This window comes from Letharia lupina (genome assembly GCF_014066315.1).
Source record: "Letharia lupina isolate WasteWater1 chromosome Unknown contig_10, whole genome shotgun sequence".
Lineage (NCBI taxonomy): Eukaryota > Fungi > Ascomycota > Lecanoromycetes > Lecanorales > Parmeliaceae > Letharia > Letharia lupina.
Window position 1 is genome coordinate 1517188 of NW_023502979.1, and position 21430 is coordinate 1538617.

General features: G+C 50.8%; 7 protein-coding genes across 7 annotated transcripts; 4 read left to right on the plus strand and 3 right to left on the minus strand.

Annotated features, from left to right (window-relative positions):
• Window positions 1-1857: 1857 nt before the first annotated feature.
• On the plus strand, window positions 1858-3678 carry HO133_000428 (uncharacterized protein; the record flags this gene model as incomplete). Its single annotated transcript, XM_037291367.1, has 1 exon — window positions 1858-3678. One exon carries the CDS (start codon window positions 1858-1860, stop codon window positions 3676-3678), a length of 1821 nt encoding a protein of 606 aa, XP_037152802.1.
• A 770-nt stretch (window positions 3679-4448) lies between these two features.
• On the minus strand, window positions 4449-7434 carry HO133_000429 (uncharacterized protein; the record flags this gene model as incomplete). The annotated part of the gene is made up of 3 exons (XM_037291368.1): window positions 4449-4533; window positions 4587-7197; window positions 7251-7434. 3 exons carry the CDS (start codon window positions 7432-7434, stop codon window positions 4449-4451), a joined length of 2880 nt encoding a protein of 959 aa, XP_037152803.1.
• A 1451-nt stretch (window positions 7435-8885) lies between these two features.
• Window positions 8886-11830, plus strand: HO133_000430 (uncharacterized protein; the record flags this gene model as incomplete). Its single annotated transcript, XM_037291369.1, has 3 exons — window positions 8886-9043; window positions 9118-9191; window positions 9291-11830. The coding sequence occupies 3 exons, from the start codon at window positions 8886-8888 to the stop codon at window positions 11828-11830; spliced, it is 2772 nt and encodes a 923-aa protein (XP_037152804.1).
• A 798-nt stretch (window positions 11831-12628) lies between these two features.
• HO133_000431 (uncharacterized protein) lies at window positions 12629-15228 on the plus strand (the record flags this gene model as incomplete). Its single annotated transcript, XM_037291370.1, has 4 exons — window positions 12629-12694; window positions 12893-12973; window positions 13020-13391; window positions 13447-15228. 4 exons carry the CDS (start codon window positions 12629-12631, stop codon window positions 15226-15228), a joined length of 2301 nt encoding a protein of 766 aa, XP_037152805.1.
• Window positions 15229-15489: 261 nt separating this feature from the next.
• Window positions 15490-16736, minus strand: HO133_000432 (uncharacterized protein; the record flags this gene model as incomplete). The annotated part of the gene is made up of 3 exons (XM_037291371.1): window positions 15490-15613; window positions 15710-16396; window positions 16495-16736. 3 exons carry the CDS (start codon window positions 16734-16736, stop codon window positions 15490-15492), a joined length of 1053 nt encoding a protein of 350 aa, XP_037152806.1.
• A 188-nt stretch (window positions 16737-16924) lies between these two features.
• HO133_000433 (uncharacterized protein) lies at window positions 16925-17398 on the plus strand (the record flags this gene model as incomplete). The annotated part of the gene is made up of 1 exon (XM_037291372.1): window positions 16925-17398. One exon carries the CDS (start codon window positions 16925-16927, stop codon window positions 17396-17398), a length of 474 nt encoding a protein of 157 aa, XP_037152807.1.
• Window positions 17399-17963: 565 nt separating this feature from the next.
• Window positions 17964-20176, minus strand: HO133_000434 (uncharacterized protein; the record flags this gene model as incomplete). The annotated part of the gene is made up of 5 exons (XM_037291373.1): window positions 17964-18998; window positions 19060-19428; window positions 19486-19615; window positions 19718-19887; window positions 19976-20176. 5 exons carry the CDS (start codon window positions 20174-20176, stop codon window positions 17964-17966), a joined length of 1905 nt encoding a protein of 634 aa, XP_037152808.1.
• Between the last annotated feature and the right edge of the window lie 1254 nt (window positions 20177-21430).

Here is a 21430-nt window from a genome sequence, read left to right on the forward strand (position 1 = left end):
AAATGCGTGTGAAGAGATTTGCATTCGGAGAGCTTTGGACGAAGCATCGCCCATTCAGCCAACAGATGCAACCGAGTACCTTTTTTCCTGCTGCAAGCCGGCGCAATTTCAAACCAGTCTCAAACTTGCCAACTTCCGTCGGAGAGGGGTGAGACCGTACTTTAGGCACATAACAGCGCTAAAGCCTGCATCTGTCCGGGGCGGTCCAACGCTCATCACACGCCAACCAAAAGGTCTCGTATCGAGCTATTTTTGGCTAACCGCCTTGGTCTTGGTCTTGTCCTTTATTCTTTGGCCTGAATGGAAGAAAGACGTGGAAACTCTGCGATGCCGGAATGAAGAGGCGTATCAATAGACTAATCCGTTTTCATCCTAGCCGTAGCCAGGGTCTCTCTTGTTTGGACAGCAACGCACCGTAGCACCAAATGTGTTGACAGAATAGCGCAATCTTACGCTAAAGTACCTTAGTCCGACTGTTCCCCATAAACCTGTTGCTTCGTCCGAGCTTCAGCCAACCTCTCTCTCCTACCCACCCTACCTCAACCAATATCCTCAACCATGATCCTACTTCAAGCTACATAGAACATCATCAATGTTCTGATCCTACTTGTCAATTACCTACCTCAGTCATTGTTCTTCCTCTTTGCTTTGTCTTTTTCCAAGCGTCGCTCCCTCGATTCCATTCCTCGTCCCCATCACCTGCACCAACACCTCGGCCTTTCCGCCTACATCCAGCTAAACTCGAGTCATCCAAACCTCTTTTCCTTCTCGCCTTCACGCCATCGACTGGTCATTCCTGCCTGAGACTCCCAGCAATTGAGTCACAACGACGTATACTGTTGCCTTGAAGCCCGCCTGCCTGTGACCGAGTGATGGTCATCAAACTTCTAGCTTCAAGGTCTTGAATATAGCTCACTTGAAGAAACGACGAACATCTGGCGGGCTACATCTTGGCTTGTAGCTCGTGACAATCGAGACGGGATATAGACCAACTCGCAGCTCAGCTTCAAGCCTTCGAATGCCAGGTCTCATCTTCCTGTCAATCCAACGTCTACGATATTTCTGGTGATCATCTCCATTGCAAATCAACACCCTCGGAGTGTCAATCCGTCCTACGGACTTTCGTGTCCGCCGACTTCCGTCAAACTCATAGCCTCTGGCCAACTTTCCTCCACTTCACGACTTTACGCAGCAGCGACATACCCAATTCCTAATCTCATTGCCTGTTGATCTTGGTCGACGTCCTCTCCTTCGCTTTGAAAGCTATCCTATTCGACGCTCTCGCTACAACGATTCCAACCTAAGCCTTCAATAATCCGGATGTTCACGTAACGCCTCTCGACTCCTTTGCACGTACATACGCAGCCTTTCACGATACCACAGCGTCAGCGTCTTTCCTCGATCAACACGAAATCATCCTTATACCTTGCACATGAGCCTCTGATAGAACAAGACGGAGTTTTTGGTCTATGAACGGCGGGCGGAGCGTTTTGTCTCGTACTTGCTTTTCTTCAGTATAATCTCAAAGGTCGCTTCCAGTTTTGTTACGTACCGTCACCATTCTTCGACACATCATCGACACAGTACGTCAGCCCGGGACCTGGTCTCCCCGGGCTGTCACCACGTCATCAGGTGCTTCCACCTAAGTTTTGAGACAACTTCTCGTGTACTATCTACGCCAAAAGTCACCTTTGCACCCTGTCAGCAAGCCTGTGTTGTCGTCGCCTTATATACCGTTCCACTTTTGTTGTTTGCTTTAGGAGGGAGATGGAGTGTATGAAGAATCAGTTCAGCGAAGGGTTGGTGTTAGATGGGCGTTATGAGTCAGTGTCTCCGCTGAACCATGGATCATTTGGTATGGTCTTCCTGGCGAAGGACACGAGCAATGGTGATCTCGTCGCCATCAAATGTTTGAGCAAGGCTTCAGCGGAACAGGATTGCCCTGCAGTCGACGTCGATGAGAACTCAGTGGAGCTTGCCTGCCATGGCCGCCTTGGTCATCACCCGAACATTGTCAACCTCCTCGGCTCGTTCGAGACCAAGGCCCACATCTACCTGGTCCTGGAATACTGCTCCATGGGTGATCTGTACGAAGCAATCCGTCTTGATCGTGGACCTCTTGAGACCAACAAAGTGCGAGAGTTCATGCTGCAACTGGTCGATGCTGTTGAGTTCATGCACGCCAAGGGGCTCTACCACCGAGATATCAAGCCGGAGAATATCTTCCTTTCCGAGGATGGCTCCATGAAGCTCGGTGACCTTGGGCTGGCTACCACTGACGCTTGGTCACATGAAGCTTGCGTTGGCAGTGACAGATATATGGCTCCTGAACAATACGACCCCACAGACAGTGGTTACTCTCCTGCAAAAGCTGATACCTGGGCCATTGGTATCTGCTTGTTGAACATACTTTTTTCACGCAACCCCTTCGTGACACCAACGGATTCGGATAAGCTGTTCACCGACTTTGCACGAGATACCCAAGCTCTCTTCGACATCTTCCCGAACATGTCTCAGGACACATTCGGAGTTTTGGTTCACGCGTTGGCTATCGACCCCACCAAGCGTTCCTTGTCTGCCGTCCGTGATGCACTCATGAACGTAGTCAGTTTCACTACAGACGAAGAGGTCCTGGATGACTTCTGCACCGAGGCTCGTGACGTCGCTCCTCCAAGTGCCAATCGGGAGCCTTTTCGAACACCATCCATCTCCAGTCCTCCCGTTGATCAGGGTGGTGCTTTCCCATGGTCCAAGGCCCTTCATATGAGCCCACACCGACGCCAGCTGTCTGCCGTCCCTGATACGGAAAGTTACACCGAAGACCTCTTTCCTGCTTCTGAAAAGGATCGAAACTCTTGGTACTCTTTCGCTCAAAATTCGTCTACCACTTCTGGTCTGGACTCCATCCTTGGTGCATCTGTCAAATCGATGGCCTTGCAAGCTCCCGCTCCTCGCCACCCTCCACGCTCCAATCCGGTTCCTGTACCTTCATCATTGCCCTCACGCATAACATCTCTTTCGTCCGTGTTCGGCAAGAAGAATAGCTCAGCCTCGAAAAGCTGGACCGACATCTACGACGAAGATGAGGAGGACGAGTTCATGAAGCGCGAGGAAGTAGTCGATAAGAGACGCGAGTACAATAGCCGAACTTGGAGCCAGGAGAGCAAAGACAATGACCCCACTCTTCATCGCAGCGGTCTTTCAGAGATCAAGGACTCTTCAGCTAATGCCAGGACCCAAAGTCCCCACCAGTTGAAGCGTGCAACTACAGACACAGTGAACGACAGCGATGTGTTCATGTTCGAGGAAGCAGCACCACGCTACTCCCCTCCTCCGAAGAGAAATTTCTCTCCTGCTCTAAAAAGGGGGATTACTCAGGATTCTACTCCAAAGCGTTCCATCATGGACAAGTGGTCTGCACTAGGTAACCGTAGGCGTCAGTACAATCATGGGCCAGAGTCTATGCCGGAGACGAGTCGGAAAGCGACGAACACTGGGAATTGGCGCACTGGTTTTGGGTTGAAGGTGTTCTCTGGGAACGGTGGATGGGACAAGGGTAGCAGGAAGGAGAATGTCGATGCAAAGGTACGGGATTGGCGCCGGGATGCTCATGCGAAGACGTCGCGCGAGAGCCTGGACGACGTCGAGTGGGTGGGGGCTTCAAACCCTCCATTGTAGAATCTGGCTGGTTGAGCTTGCTTTTGCCGTGTGGTGTCATCCTCACCCGTCTCTCAACAGAACACGAAGGAGACTGGGGATCAGAACATCGAAGAGCAAGACTGGCTGGAGGAAACGCATGCGATGACATAAGATTAGCTACCTATGTAGTTGATCCAATACATGGCATTTACCCACTCAAGCAGCTTCACCTCCTTGACCGCCTGCTTGTGTTTCTTACTGATTAATGCTTCGAACCTTTCACATTCGAAAATCCCATCGAGGAATGCCTCCGCTCAAACTCAGCCAGTCCAAGGCAGACGCAAACAGAAGCAAACAGATGCAAGAGGGGAGCGAGTATCTCCATTCAGGGCGTCCGTCAGAGGAAAAAGGGCTGCAGTGGTCGCTTGCGATAAATGCGCAAGGACGTCGAGAAGACAGATTGTCGCAGTGGCACGTTGTCAAGTCAATAGTAGTAGACATTAGGTTATAGGGATGCGAATCTGGAGTTGGTACAGTGGATGTATGGGGTCTATATCAGGTGGGTTTTCGTTGGATGAAGAGGAAGGAGAAGAGGAAGGAGGAGGAGGAGGAGGAGGAGGAGAAGATGAAGAAGAAGAAGAAGAAGATTTTGGGGGGGGTGTCAGGGAAGATTCTTCAAATGGGTGTATGCAAACATTGAAACACTCAAAAATGTTCCCTCCAGCAAGTGGAGCGGCGGCTTTCTTCACCATGCTGAGGGCAATCATTAAGAGTGTCTTATCGTTCGCGGTGAACTTTCACTGAAAAGGCTATATGGCCCATTCCTCACCGTCATCCGCGTCAGAGATGAAGGGTTCCTCGATTGCCTTGATTGCGAGATCGCCACAGAGAATACTATTCACCGTTCGGTGTCAGAATACAAATACTCACAGATCAAGGAAGCTTACCATTGACCGGCAACCAAAGCATCCAATTCTCTTCCCTCCTTCTCTCTCCTCCCCCCTCGCCCAATTTGCGCTTGTAATTCACGTATTCTTCCCCTCACTGTCAATCCACTTCCATCCAACACCTTCTTCCCCAGACAGTCACTATGAAATCCGTGCTGACAACTTGGGAAGACGAAGAACTGCCTACTAAGCAATGGCAATTCACATACCCTGCACCTTTCGCCTGGCTCTACAATGGCATACCGCCTGTCAAGCTGCTTGATATCTGTCTTAATAGATTCGGCCGTCGCAGCCGAGGCGTCCATTTCTGATTCCAGTGAAGCTATCGAGCGTGAATACGACTCTAGTGCTGCACAGATTTCGTCTTTGAAATCATCAATGACCACGAAGTCAGGGAAGAAAGGGATCAAATCTTCTATTCGCAACAGGTCACATCGCTTGAGGAAGTCAATGGCGGTTTTGATGCTGCCTGTTCCCTGCTGGCTGATGACCTTCTTCGCAACGGCCAGCCAGAGCCTCTTACGTAAGGCAGAGTCAGTGGAGCCGGGTCGGTCAGCGACGAGAGAAGCAAGATCTATCTCGCCATGTTTGAGAGCCAGGTCGACTGCTGAGGCATAGGAGCCCATGGAGGTGTAAATATGGACCGCGGACTGGACGCGAGAATTTTGGATGCAAAGTCGGAAGGCGAAGTCCGTATCGTAGGGTGGAGGGTTGGACAATGAGCTGGTGGAAAGGTAGGAGAGAAGAGCGTTCTCCGAGGGGGAAGGGTGTGAAGCATATATTGAGATGAGGGTATTGTGAATAGCGGGGACTGTGGTGTGTAGCGCATTGATACAGAAGAGAAGGTAGCGCACAGCTTGATTTTGGGCGAGTGGAGTATTGGATTTTGATTTGTTGTAATTCAAAAGGGCGGGAATGAGCTTGAGAGGATCGAGATCAGGGTGACGCATGAGGATGTCGACGAGCTCGGTTGCGGCGTGGACCATGAGGACGCTCCCGTACCTGTAAAAGATGGAAGGGTCGGTCTGCTTCTTCAGAACATCCAACGACTCCTGCCATCTTTCTCGTTGTACCCAGTATGACAGTACGTAGTTGTAGTCATCGATTGCCGTGGCGTACGACAATAATTCTTGCTCTCGTGCATGACTGCTGATAATCTCGTAAGTAGTTTTCCGATCCAGGTCGCCTTTGTATCTATTCACGAATTCTTCGAACTCCGTTCGGACACTGGCAAGATCATCCTTTGTGTCTGCAGTAGTAGTACTCTCTGTCAATTGTGCTTTGGTCGTGATGGTATCATCAAGCGAGTTCAATTTTGACATGAAGATCTCAACAAGCCAGCTAGCAATCATCGTTCTCTGCATAATGGATGACCTCCTGTATGTTGCTATCTTTGTCAAAAGGTATCTTCGTAATGCATCCTGTTCGCTGTGATCAATGAAAGTCAGAGCTACCTGCTCGAACGGCCTGCTGCTCTTCCCATAGACATTGGCAGCCTCAAGATATTGGCCTTTGCTGATCAGGTAGTCTCCACAGGCCATCGCCACTGCATCTTTCTGCGACGGTGTTTTCGCATACTGAGTTGCAAGACTGAACTGCTGCGACTTGAGCATGATTTTCCATACATCTCGATCCTCGTCGGTCACCACAATCTCGAAGATAACCTCGTTAGTGAAGAGCCAGTATGTATTCTTTTTTTGATCAGCCAAAAGGCAAAGCGCGCTCTCACCAGGCTCGAGTACGACCTGATCATATACGACGTGTTCATCGAGCCTGTGCAATGCTACAATTCTGCCTTCAACTAAGCAGAGTACATGCCATTGCGAGAGCGCAACACCCGCTATCGGTTCTTGTGTCGGCTTTTTCCGGCCACTGGCACTCTGCGAAAGGGGTATTTGAGACCTTGAGATCATCTTGGAGTTGTTGAATACGGTGCTGCCCAAGCTCGCCGACCTCGTATTTGTCTGCAACTTGCCGTGGAGTATACCTTGTGCTGAAAGCCAGGCGTACACGCGCTCAACCTCATCGCCTTCGCCACTTTGAGATTCTGGAGAGTCCGGAGATACAGCCAGCGCTGATGGTGAAGGCCTGGTACCGGGAGTCATCTCATGTAGCGTTGGAGCTTCAGTCTCGAACAACTTGGTGAATATTGATCCTGAACCTTCTTGTCCAGGTCGACCTATCTTTCCTACAAAATGTAACAGCTTGTTCGGCGTTGCCACTATCACTCGGCGAGTATCCACCCTGCCAGGTATGAGGTCTACCCATAATCCTGCCACTGGTCCATCCTGCGCCTTGTAAACCGCCTTCAGATACTTCTCTTGATTGCGATAGAACTCGCTGGACGGTTCAATATAATCTTCGTAGACGTTACCATCTGCAGCTCCAACGAGAATCTCCCGCGTAGATGCTGTGGGGAGGGATGGGTTCCATGCTATGGCCTCAATGCCGACGCCCTTCAAGCGCGCAAGCGGTTTGGGCTGCCTCGATTGTGTATGGAGGTAGTAATTCTCCCCCAGTGTCGTATTGATGATGAGGTGGGAGGCGGAGGGATCGAGGAACATGCGTCGAATCAGGCCAATCTCTGACGTCTTTCTGGGCAGATCGATATCTATGTGATACTCGTTAAATCAGACCCACTTGTAGGAGACTTGGGGCGCCTACCATCAATGTCCGACGGACTATCGAGGTCTATCCGTAAGATACGCCCTGTTGAAAGGGCCAGAATCAGGACATTGTTGGCTACCTGAGCAGCGACAAAGTCGGACGAGATGGAGAATTGTAGCTGTACCCTTTCGACCTTGAAAATGGGCAGAGACGCATCGTCTAGCTCCTGCATGTTATTCATTGCTTCACGATTTTCCTCCGTATAAAGACAAAAGCCGTGTGCTTGCAACCCATTGGTCCTCCATGGGCTGACTTCAGTAGAGCTTGTTGTTGTAGGGAATTGAAAGTGGGTCTCTTTTAGGCTACAAGATTCGGAAGGACCTCCTCAAGCAACGACGACTCTCCAGGCACATTGTCTTCGTCCCAGTCTACGCTAGCTCGTCTACAGTAGAATAATATTTCCGTTCCACATCAGCATGGTCAATGTTGGAGTTTTGGAACCGAGTTAGGTGACAGTGGACGTCTCGGATTCCATGTCTCAACATTTGACCCCCATTCTCGTTGCTATAGAACACAGCCTTGCCAGCGAAGTTTAGCCAATAAATCAACCTTGGCATCATTAACGCCAATTAGTGGCCTATGTAAGAAGATTGACAGAGGTCGCATCAAACTCCCGTTTCGGGATGCGCGCCGACGCCGACGGGGAGGCAAAGCTGAAATCAGCATAAGCATGACTTGCAAATTGCGATTGGAAGTACATTTGTGGTGAGGGTGAGGCGGTGTCAACATCAAAATCACAATCACAATCCTCACAGGGATGCTGAGCAGTGAGTACGAATATCAATCAAGTATCAGGCAACGGCCTTTGCTCCACAGCACTCGTATAGAAGATAGAAGTCGACACGCTATCGAGTATTAGTGCCAAGCAATGACGTAGGTAAAAATAGAACTGAAACGCTTCAGTAGCGTCTGGTGGATGTGGCCATTGCAAAAGACATGAAAGTTCTACGAGAAATAATGATTGAGGCGTGGAGCAGACGGTGTAGAATCGAGTGAACTTGAAGCCAACATTAATAACATGCGGATTGAATCATCAGACAAGATCGTAGTATAATATCTATTCACTTAGAAGCGATAGCAGTGCTGTTGATTTGAAACGTCTTTGGCGCATCCTGATCCACTAGTCACTTGTGCTCAGCTCGCCGTCAGAACCATCCTCTTTTCCGTCAAAGATCGCTGTATGTAGCATACTTCTATCAGCTCCTCATCTATTCAGCATCGTCAGCCGGACTCTCGGTAGTCGTCACATGTTCTGGCAATCTTGGCCGCCTCTTACCACATCTCAAACGCCCGAAAGTCTTCGAAGCCGTCACGAACGTCAAAGCAAAACCTTCTCCACCAACATTCGCTCAGTCTGACTGTTATTTTCCTGGAAATCCCTCATTCACCATCTCTTGAGGCTTCCTGCATCTTTCGCATAGTACGACGGTCCAGCTGTACAGCCTCAGCATCTAGTTCATTCCGGCTTTGTCCTAGGGCCCCTCCGCCTTGGATCCTTTGTCTATCGCCTTTTCATCCGCATCAGCAGGACTAATCTAATGCTTCATTTCAACACCGCACAATAGACGGACAGCGAAGGGAGGTGGATAGAAAATGGCGGTCCTTGCCTCCAAGGCTCCGTACGGTTCATCGATGGGCATGGGTCCCAGTCAGCCATCAGTGGTCTCACAATACGCTCTCAACTTCTCAAATCATAAGGCTTCCGCTGCGCAAACTTCACAAAATGCTGCATTTTTGAGTCCTACCGAGTCAGAGTTCTCGGAGCCCAGCGATGGACAAGATTCAATCCGGTACGCTATCTATCCTAAGAAGACGCTGCGAGGGTATCATCACGAGAGCCATTACTGACAGTGATCCATTGCAGTTCCTGGGACGAGAAACGTGTTGGAGAGTGGCTGCGTGCCATCAACTGCGCTCAGTACGAGCAGCTATTTAAAGGTAGAGTCTCCCCTACCTATTGACAAGGACACCTGGAACCCCTAATAGCATGGAATCGTGACGCTTGTTTCCTGGACAAGTTCACTGACGATTTCTTAGTGAACAATGTCACGGGGAATAACCTTATTGAGTGTGATCAGCTTGTGCTCAAGGAGATGGGAATCAAGAAGATTGGAGATCGTGTCCGAATATTCGTTGCCATCAAGCAGCTGAGAACAAAAGCTGTCGGCAACCACAAAAAGCGGAATAGAGACTCCTTGGCTGCCCTAGACAATCGTCAAGCACATACGCCCTACACGCCCTCGTCTTCATCACGCTCTCCACGAGATTTCAACACAGCAAGAGATCGCTCTCATACTTCTGAATCTGCAAGGAAGCGGTGGTCGCAAAGAGTCGACCTTTCCGCTTTGGATAATATGCACGCTGCTAATGGCAACCCGAGACCAAGCTCGCCCCTTGCCGAGTCAGACGGCGTCAACAAACTCAGATCTCAACGTCTTGGCGGTATGAGCCCTCTGGCGACTGCCCGGAAGGACGGATACTTCAATGCTCCACCTTCCGCCAAGACCTCCACTGGTCCACGACCATCAACACCAAGTCAAACAAGTCAACCGACCCGACAAAATCCCGGCATGGACTCCACAGTCGGCAAACTCCCCGTAGGTTCGCCTGTGATACGTGTTATCTACGGTGGGGGCCAAACGAAAGTACTGGACATCAAAAATTGCAGGACTCTGGAGGATATCATCTTAAGTGTGCTGAGGAAGCTCAACCTGCCTGAGAATCAGTCCAGGAACTACTGCTTTTGGAATCTTGATGGAACTGGTCAAGACTTGAATAACACCCATAAGCTCACTGATGTGGAACTTGTGGAATATTGTTCAGATCCTTATGATAAGAATGAGCGTGGGAGACTAATTCTGAGAAAAAAGCACGCTGGCGAGCCAGATGATGAGGAGCTCAGGAAAGCTGCCAGCATCGCCATGGAGGAACAGAATGAGATGCATGCCAATGCACTTTCATCCAACAATCCTCGCAGCCAGCTTAAAGTGCAGAAGCTAACAGGCGAGTCCTGGCGTGACGTGTCCTACCCTCTGTCTCCAGCAACCTTTCAACCACCACGAGCACGAGACCGAAGTGGAAGCTCAACGTCCCAAGGATGGGGAGACCCTCCGGCCCGATCGGACTCACGATCGAAGCCAAAGATAAAGGAATTCCTCGGTGGCAGACCACCTAGCGAACTGATCAGCCAAGAATTGACAACATACTTCCCAGATCATCAGAAGGAAACGATTGAGAGGACGGTCCGAATGTCCATGCGGAGGTCCGCTCGTTTAAGCAAAGCAGCAAGCCGGATCAGCGTAGCAAGCAATGCCAGCTGGACATCGAGTCTCAAAGATGCTCCTCCACTTCCCAATATTGCAGACGCTTGGCTGACGGGAGCTTCAAACGCTCGTGGACCCCGGCCTTTGTCTGTCTCCCGATTTGCCAACCCTCAGTATCGTGACTCGATCGCCTCCAGCTCTCTTCAGCCGTTGCAAGAGGAATCTCCTGTTGAGCCCAATAGAAAGTCATACGTCTCATTCGAGAGCGACTCGCAAATGGGTGGTACCAACGGCACTGATTCCGACACCTCGCACGCAGCGCTCCAGAGCTATTTTGATGAGTCAGGCAGCAGTGGGCCTACAACAGAGGCCGGTGGCTCAATCAACGATCATCTAACCCACGCCATCGCCGCAGATGGTGAGGAGCCTGATGAAGAGCTAAATCAGTTCCTCAAAGGTGATTCATGGGACAACGTCAAATGGATGCAGGGTGCCCTCATTGGCCAAGGTTCTTTCGGCAGTGTCTACCTTGCTCTCCACGCAGTCACTGGGGAACTCATGGCAGTCAAACAAGTTGAGGTTCCGTCCGCCCACAGCAATAGCACCCTGGACAAGCGAAAGGAGAGTATGCTTGCCGCTCTCAAGCATGAAATTGATCTCCTGCGTGATCTTCAGCACGAGAACATAGTCCAATACCTTGGCTCCAATTCTGACGATCAGCACTTCAACATCTTCCTTGAGTATGTCCCTGGTGGTTCGGTGGCAGCGATGCTCAATTCCTATGGTCAGCTCCAAGAACCTCTCATTCGCAACTTCGTCCGCCAGATCCTTGCCGGCCTGTCATATCTGCATGGAAGGGACATCATTCACCGAGATATCAAGGGCGCCAACGTACTTGTTGACAACAAAGGCAACATTAAGATTTCTGACTTTGGTATCTCCAAGCGTGTCGAAGCCTCTGCCCTACTCCAGCCTCAGAAGAACGGTGGCCACATGCACCGTCCGTCTCTTCAAGGATCCGTTTTCTGGATGGCTCCGGAAGTCGTTAAGCAAACCTCCTATACCCGCAAAGCGGACATCTGGTCATTGGGCTGTCTGATCGTGGAGATGTTCACAGGAACGCATCCTTTCCCAAATTGTTCACAATTGCAGGCAATTTTCCAAATTGGGAACTCGAGTGCGAAGCCGACCACGCCAGAGAATGCTAGTGAAGAGGGCCAGGAGTTCTTGAGCAAGACGTTCGAGATTGATCATGAGAAGAGACCGAGCGCTAACGAGTTGTTACTCTCGCCGTTTTTGAAGCAAATTGCTTGACCAGAATGGCTTGATGAATGACATAGAAAGGAAGTTGAAGGTCTTGGGAGTTCGAACAGGATTGGATCTTTGCCGGCTTGGACGAGGCCGCTCAGGGTTTCATTGAGCTGTTTGAAGGGATTGGCCTGAGACGGCTGTAATATTATGTGACATGATGAAAGATCGACGCGGCTGAACATAGAGCAATGGGTCCTTTGGGCCTTACTACGAAGTAGGAAGAGGCGCCAGATTGTGCCCCTTGGACTTTGCTCCCAGATATTTGATCTGGTTATAATGTACAATACTTTGATAGCAAGTGAACTGTATGCCGAATCCAATCGTTACGAGGACTGATAGCTGGGGTACCTTATGATGTGGGCTGGGAAAGGATGTTGGAAGAGCATTCTACGGACAATAGACCTCATCAATTGAGTTGATGTGCGGGATGCATAATTACCCGCACCTGCACCTGCATGGTTTCAGGGTCAGGAGTCAGGACAGCTTCGTAGCGAAGGGCCCTAACGCTAATGCTCCCGCGCGGATCTTCATTCTAGGCTTACTGGGCGAGGCGGTCTCGGGGCTTCTCTCGGCATGTGGGGCCGTCGAAGTTGTCAACACAATAAAGTACCAATACATCACTCACATTGCTTCTAATTGAGAATGATCTTTATAGCAATGACTTGTGGATTCATTGCCCATCGTCGACAGCCCCTAGATTCACGTCGCAAAGCCGTTTCGTGAGGATTGTCAGGCAACGGTCCCGAATACATGCATCCGAGGCGGCTCCTGCCAACTTTGTTTTGGCATACTTGATCCAGTATGAGCACTATCAATAGATTTCTTAGCCGGAAAGACAAGAATTCGCATGGGACACACAAAGATAAAGTAATGTCTTCTTCAGCCTCCACGCCTTCGCCGACCCCGACTCCTTCCTCCACAAGATCAAGAAACAGCTCCTATTCTTCCTTCTCTTCGCTGTCTTTAGCATTCTCGACACTCGTCACCAAGCGATCCCCACGTCTAAAAGCACTTGATGGATTGGTTGAGTGTTGCACTGCTGACTCTGGTGGCTTCCTCCTGCAGCCTAAACGCTATAGTGGGCACCTCAACGGTTTCTTCGAGGGCGAAGAGGTCAAGCCCCCTGAAAAAGAGGAGGAGAAGAAGGTGTGATATCGACAAGAAACGTTGGATGTGGGACTGACTAGGATAGATTAAAACTCTCTCACAACGACTTGCGCGGAATGGAATCACAACCTTCAAAGACGACGACATTGCGTACGTTTTGACTGGCGCCTATGCCCAAGGAGATTCGGGGAAAGCATACGAACTGCTTTCGCTGCTGAAAGAGTCGGAGGAAGGCATCATCCGGGACTACAATCCTAATGTAAAGTTACTTGGAGCAATCAACCGGGAGGGAGTCACTTGTTACTTGGACGCGCTGCTGTTCGCCATGTTCGCTAGGGGCAGCTTTGAAGCAATGTTATACAAGAATTTCGAGGATGCGCCTAGGAAACGCCTGGCCACTTTGCTGAGACTATGGGTAAATATTCTCAGGGCAGGAAAATTGATCACCACGGATATCGTACGTTGCCATGTTGGCATACCACAAGATGCAACATCAAACTGATTCGACATAGACAAAGCAAATACAACTTCAACTATCTCATTGCGGTTGGACAGAAGCCGCCGAGCTGTGTCAGCAGGATGCTTCTGAGGCTTTTACATTCATCACGTCCACCCTTGCTCTACCTTTGCTTACTTTTAGAATGGATATATTCCACACTGGGAAGGAAGACACAAACGATGATCACAAATTTATCAACGAGCGGTTGTTGGAACTTGCCATCCCCGAAGAGCCTCTTGATGGACATGTGATCACTCTTGAGGAGTGCCTCGAGATGTTCTTCAACAATAAGATCGAAGTGAAACGATATCTCGACTCGCTTGAGCGGAGAGGTACTCTCAATTCGATACGCTCACACCAGTCCTTTGATTCAACAAAAGCCCACGCTTCGCATTTTGAGGTTGCCGAACTCGACAACTCACCACCATCGTCGCCCAAGGTGCTGCAGCCGCAGGTGTCTGCAATACCAGTCTCGCCAATAGCGTTAACTCACCAACGGCATCGAGCACCTAGCATCATCCAAGAGCATTACATAGATGAAAAAGTTGGAATTCTTGCTCGCTCTCCATCTATCGCCGAAGAGCCAAGAGGTCGGGGTGGCCGTTTGAGAAAGGAAGTCATGATGCCTGCTTGGCAGTTCTTTAGTCTAATACCTTGGTATACGAACAACGTGCCTAGTAACGACGCCCAAGTTGCTGCGCACTTCTCATCTTCAAGACCTATCCTCGGCATTTGCTTGAAAAGGTATTCCATGCTACCCAACGGGACTGCGGTCAAGCGGAAAACACATATCGATATTCCATTAGAAATCGGTCTACCTCATTTCATCCAAGACGACAGACTGGCCGAAGATGGTCCTGCATTCGGCAATTTCAAACTCTTTTTACAAACAGTAGTCTGTCATCAAGGCGTCTCCGTCGAATCGGGCCACTACATCAGCTTGGTCCGTAGCCCAGATCCACTGAAAAACGGCGAAGATCGGTGGATGCGCTTCGACGACTTGGCCAAGGAGAGGGTTACCTACACCAACGTCGAGCAGTTCCTTGGCGTGGAATCTCCGTACCTCTTGTTCTACCAAGTCATCCCAATTGAAGGCGACCCAGCCAATATCGCGGATGGCGAAACGCAAGTGCTAAGCAGTGAGAACCCTCCAGCTTATTCGGAGTCAGCTATTAGTCGTGACTCAAACGTTGACTCTGCCGTCGGCGGCCTCTCTGTGACCGTCCCCTCACATCAGAGTGGGAGCTCCGAGATGCAACGGCCTAGTTTTGAGATTCGCAGGCCAAGTTTTGATGCTTCGGCATCCGATGAGGATCCTCGAGGCCGGTCCAGCGTTGAGAGGCGGCAAAGTGTCGGCTTTGCCGACGACAGCGTAAGCAGCGCCAATATCGATTTCTCGCCCACACCAAACCTTGGATTGGGGCAAATGAACGGGCTCAACACTCTGGCGGCCTCCCGCCGAGGCTCCAAGGCTACGAAGTCGAGTTCGAAAAGCAGACCCAGCAGCCGAGTGGACGATAACAGGATGAGCACATCATTATCTCGATTAGCAAACGCAATGTCACGAGACAAACTCAATACCCCGCTCGGTGTGCCAACCCAAGCAGAAGATCATGTATCAAAAGTCCCTGGGATTCCCGTAGCTGCCTCGACCGGAGATGAGGAAGCTCACGACAAGGGGACTCTAAAAAAGGAAGCCAAGGAGAAAAGCAGAGCACATCGCCGGGATCATCAGCACCTCGTGAAGGGAAGGCACAAAGATGGAAAGCCTGACAGAGAGTGCTCGGCGATGTGATCTTGCCAGAAGGGGTCGAGCTTTTGGAGCGTGTATTTGAACATTAGCGGCAAAGGAAAAGTAACACCATGAGGCATAGCGCTGGAGTTAGGATTAGTCTAAGATTGGTACAGTGGTAGACATTGCCAGTCCGTACATACGCAGCGTGGATTGTGGAGTGGGAAAGATACATCGACTGCTGCTTTGGGGCCATCCGGATAGGGTCTTCCCGCATGCTATACAATCGCTTTGAGACCCGTATGTTGTACACGCCCGGCTCATTTAATTTACATGCTTCCCATGAAATGGCACGCCCATCGAGCTCAACAACAATCTCGCATCCTTATCATTCGTAGCCGTTGTGCAAACAATGATATGGATTTCCGGAATCATCTTCGGCGGATATCTATAATTCTAACATGTCAGTCAACACCCCATACCAACATCCCTTTCCCCCAATCCATCCCGTAACAACAGAGGTGAAGAGCATAGGACCACTCACGCATCATAATTGATTTCTATCTCCGGAAACGTCCCCACCGTCTCCGATCCAAATCGCCACGCAATGTCCCCACTGCTATCTCCACTCTTCCCCCTCACACCCTTATATTCTTTGATCCTTGGCATCACCACCTCGGTCACCTTGGCGAGGAAATTGTACATATCCTCTCCCCTTAGTTCCACCCCTACGCTGCAAGGGCTTCCTTTCCGCAGGTTGAAATTGGCGATGGTGTGTTTGGCGCGGAACACGGTCGCGCGCACATTGGTGATGGCCTGCATGATCATGCCTGCCACCTGCAGGTGGGCGGCCTCGGAGCCGGCTTCCTTCAAGAAGCTGTGGACGTGAATCTTTTCGAGCCTCGGGATGTTTCTGAAAGTGATGGGCCGCCGCAGTAGCAGCAGCGTAGGTCCTCCCCTCGGTCCCCGCAGTGGTCGGTTCTTGTGATATGGCGAGCTGCCGTCCCAAGAGCGCAGACGGGGTTCTGAGGGTCCGGGGAGGGTGCCGGGTGGGTGATGTTTGTACATCAGGGTCAGGAGATCGGGGGCGACGGTTGAGTGGTAGGTTTGCTGGAGACGGGGGAGGGAGAAGGGCCCCGGGATAAATTCGCGGGAGTCGGGGTCGGTGGCGGGCGGTGGTTGATGCGGGTGGAGGGGGCCGCGGTAGTATTTTGGAGATCGGAATTTGTATCTGGGGCATGTAAGCGGACAGCGTTCAAGGAAACTGGATGCTGTAGGGGGTCGAGAGGAGTAATAGAATGGTTAAAGGTGCAGAGTGCGGAGGCTGACCTGCTGGATGGTAAGGGCGTCTTCCGTCGTCTACTTCGTGCTATGGGGTCGAATGATGCGCGATGCTCTTCTGAGGGTCCGGGGGTTTGCATTGAGGACAAGGGATCGACATCCTCGGAGAGCTCGGTCATGCCATTGAAGGTTGATGCTTTGCGGCTCGAGTAGAGGCATTGGAAATTCCGAAAACTTCTCTTCCTCAAGGATAGTGACTGGAGAACGTATGGTACCCGTCGGCTCGCCATTGTGAGCGAAATTGGACTGGAACGGCCAGATACCGAAGGAATATCATACTCGTGTGGTTAACTTTTTGACATCTGCGGCCAAACTAGGCTAGCGCATTGAGTCGGAGCTCTACCCGCGAACGCTAAGGTACAATTCCAAGACCGAATACCGCAATTCATTCTCAACAACCACCGCAGCATCGCCCACAATGTCAAACCCAGCAGTAGACATAGCCTCCACCATCCAATCCGCCTCCATAAAACACAACCCTGATCCCGCCCACGATCTCAACCCTTCGACCGCGGCCTCCACCAAACGCCCCGTTTCCCCCACAACCTCCATCGCCAGCTCCGAAAACAGCATCCCCTCCTCCGCAGTCAAACCAGTCCCTCGCCGCACAAATCTCCCTCCTCTCCCGGACCTCCGTTTCGAACAGAGCTACTTGGCAAGTCTACACGGGGTGGATACTTGGTATGGAATTGCGTGGATAACAGGGAGGGATCAGGTCCTGTTGCCGCTTGTTCAGGGGACGTTGTGGACGCTGGCGTTGAGTGGCTGGAGGCACTGGAACAGAGGCGCTTCGTTCAGTGGGCGGAACCTGGGGGGTAAGGTCAGACGATGGTGGTGGGGGGTAAATAACTGGAGCATTCCGAGTATTCCAGAGGATGAAGTCAAGGGATGAGTAAATGACGGATGGATGCATATTGCTGTCCCGAGTCATACGGTTGGGAAGCGCTGGCTATGGGGCTCGGTCGAAATCGCGGGCGGTATAGCATACCACATACAGGCCACATTGGGGATCATTAGAGCCGATCGGAGGCAGATGTTAAGCCATTCTTCAGCAAAGCGCTCACGCCCAATTCGATGAGGAGTCTCGGGCGCAGGCGGCTTCACATTGTTGTGACAGAGGCTGTGTGAACAATGGAGGGCACGAACTAGCAGCACTGTTATCAAAGCAGTATATTGCCATCTGGGCGCGCTGGAATGCAGAGCAGGCTATGGGGTTGGCTGATTCGGGGTCAATGGCTCGTTCTTAACAGATTGTGTAGATAGCACCGCACAAGAAGAGCGGAAACCAGTGAGCTTGATACGAATTCATGGTTTGTCTGAGCTATGAAGCTGTCTAGGAGGTTCAAGGCAACAATGAGTCCATTAAAATACTGCAATCTACTCTTAATATTACAGTATGACACCTTGGGCGTCTGCAAGATTTCGACAGGAGCGTGTACACTGATGTAGGTAACCAGCTACATCTGAGTGCGATTAGGTGCCACCACGCCTGTTTCTGGGCGTGACCATGAGGCTGTTGGTGCAGGGTGCTCCTCAGGCTGCGAGTGGTTGGGATGAAATGGGGTGTGATACTTTTCTGGAGCAATTGGGGTGCTTTGACCAGAGTGGCCGGCTTGAAGCCGTGGGTCTGTGGGAGCAGCGTATTTCGCAGTTGCGGTGGACCTTGAGTATTGGGTATGCGCTGCATCTTGGGTGGATTTGGGCGCATCTTGTAAGGGCTTGGTTAGGTCGTCTGTCGAATAAGCCGTCTCTGACGATCCCTTTGAATTGCTGCTCGGCATTTGGGCAATACTGTGGTCCTCAGAGATTGCAGCAACATTCGGCGTGTCTTGGCTCGGTGGAGAGGGGCGGCTCTTTATATATCGTAAAGACACCACCAGGCTTTGTCGAGGGTCGTCTCCCTCTTCTTCAGCCCCTGAATTGTCACTCATATCAACATCCTCATCTTCTTCGTCGTCATCAACGTGGTCATCAGGCTCATCTTCGTCTCCTCCGTCCCATTCATTCCCACTTGAAGTCGCGTCGCTTTCGTCATCCATTGAACCCAGAGAGTCGTTAACTTCGGTGTGCTTTCCGGAAAGAGGTTTGGCTTTGACTCTGTTCTGTCGCGCAGCCCTTCGAGGGAGCCCACGATTTACTGGCTCATCCTCATCGTCGTCGTGCTCGGCTCCGTCTAAATCACCGATTCTAGAGTGTCCCGTGGCATCTTGCTGCCCACTCAACATTATTTCGCCATATGCACCACCGTGCCTAGATCTGACCTGTCGACCGCTGGCCGTAAAGGTAGGTCCATGTGACTCCGCCGGAGTCGAGATGCCCGATTGTCGGTTCGATCGTCGTGTAGACAGCGCGTCTGAGCCTTCGTCTTCTTCATCCGAGTAAGTATATCTTGGTCGCTTCCCACGGGTCCGACCCTCGTAGAGGGAGAAGCCTGGTTCCGGCCGTACGAATTGTGCTTTGCGAGCCAGACGATAGTCTCTCCGTCTTCGTTTCTGGAACAGTATCATCAGCCGTCTTAGATAGAGTCACAATATCCCCACTTAATGGACTGACCTCTTCAGATGCTTCAAAACGAGGTACAGCTGCATTTATGCGGTCACGCAACCGCCGTGAAGCCTGGGTATTCTCCTCATCCAGACGCTGGGCGACCTCTTTGACCTCATCGATAGTTCCCGCAACGCTGCGCCATGTGTTATTCTTCAGAGCCGGGTTACTTTCGCGGTAGAGTCGGAAATGCGTGTCGTCCTGCCCTTCGATGAGCCAGAACCTGCGCTTGTCGCCGTCTCGACCCCAGGCTTGCACCGAAAGAGGCTGGTTGAGATCATCATCGTGACGAGACTGCTTGTATGACTCTTTTATGATGGCTTTCACGGCTTCTGAGGACTCAAGTGACCATATGGCAAGCGCCTTGAGGAGTGTAAGCTGTGCACAATGAGTCAGCGATCGGCATACGTTTCAGCAGCTTCTATCCACACGCACTCGCTCCTCCGGGCTCATCTTGTTGAAGCTGCCTCCCCCATGAAGGGGATTCTTGCCATTCCACACGCGAGGCCATTGAGAGTTGTGTGTCTGTATTGCCTCCTCTAGTGCCCGGGTGTAATGACCCTTCCTATTCACGAAAGATACCATAGTCAGTGGAGAAAAGGGGAAATGTATAAATCTTATAGAGCTTGGGCAAAATAGCTATGTGTATGAATCGTTGAGGACCTACTCGATGTCCTTCTTCCTGTTCAACACCAAGCCCAGCAGAGCACATAGCAGTCTTTCGACTTGGTCGCCAGGTATTGGATCTATCACGCCACGCTCAATGTCCTGCGGCCCATAATGGGGAAATGATTTTGGAAAGGCGTCACTGAAGCGCGAGCGGAACATGCAGAGGAACTGCGTGTCAAAGGGATCAGCAATGCTTTCCTGCCGGCCAAGGCGCGCAGCATTTGGCAACATAGGATCGACCATCTATAGTACTTACAGCAATGTCCGGGTTGTCTGCGAGAACGTATTCGTGGGCCGGCGAAGGTGGGCGCTTTTTCTTTGCGGGCGGCGACGTCGGTGTTGCGCTCAAGCCTTGCTTGAAATAATGGTCGAGTTTGCCCTTTGGAATCGGGACTGACGCGATGCCCTCATCACTGGATAGTGATGAAGAGATGTCAGAGAGCTCTGAGGAAGACATTGGCGTTTCTTGTTTGGGGGGTTTTATGTCAGCTAGGAGCTCCCAACTTTGGGTCAGAAAAGCGTGAAATTAGATGAACGGACTACATCTTACGGGAGCGCGATTTGCGTTTAAATCTGAATTGATAGGTATCGTTCTAGCTTCAAGTTCGACGCCTAGGTAGTCTCAATGCTATCACTCAGCTCCTGTTCCCATAAATGAAACCATTATGTGGAGCCGCGTAATGACACATGGCAAGCATTGCCATCCTTTGATAGTTGCTGGCGAGGTGCAGGATTGGGCGCAGACGCGATCTTTCCTCGCCAACACCCATTCCACATCTCCACGCTCCATCATCCCAGTGAAACGTGTTATTCAGCCATTCCATGCAACCCCAGATGTCGCATGACGGATTGCGATGTAAGTGTCCATGTCGCATCGTACTGTTTCCTTGAATCCCGGCCAGAGGCTATGCGTAGATTTTGGAGATTTTGCGCCCGTGTCTCGGCTCGAGGGTCTCGACACCAATACAACAGAACGGAGCAATTGCGCCATGATGATATTCTGTAAGCAATCCGCCTCCATACAATATTTTTGAGAAAGGATGTTTCCAGACAAACGATGTCATTGGTAATACATGATCAAAGACGTCTGCAGCTATGGGAAAACAGGCCGAGGCCGACGTTGCAGCCATGATAAACGCGATACCCAGCGCAAAGCAACGCAATAAGAAAGCTGATTGTGATTTGGACACAAGGGACCAGTAATCTGGAAGGTGCCAGACTGGTGATTGTACGCATAGACTTTTGAAAGACTCGTTAATCATCAGCGACAGCCATTATGCGATCTTTCAGAATCCCCATATCCATGCCCTCTCGGAACACTTGTGTGTCGTATCTTCAGTCGTTCCCAGCTCCATCCACTGTTAAAGATCCATTTGCTTCCACAGAAGAGGTAAGCAAAGCTATTGACTGTGACTGCAACAGCACAAGTAATGAAGATTCCGGAGCTTCCGACGGCCTTTTTAGTAATGGCATCTTTGACACCTGCTCCAACCCCGATGGCGAGAATAATCTTTCCAGCCAAAATAATACTTTGCCAACAATTTCTGTGCTATGCTTAAACCATCATCAATCGTAAATTTTGGATAAGTATAATGGGAAAGTTAATTGGATTCCTACGTAGCCATATTTGCTACGTTGCAGCTCGTCGTATATATCACTCCTTGAATGCCATATTTTGCGCGCCAATCCTCTTCTGAAATTTCATACAATC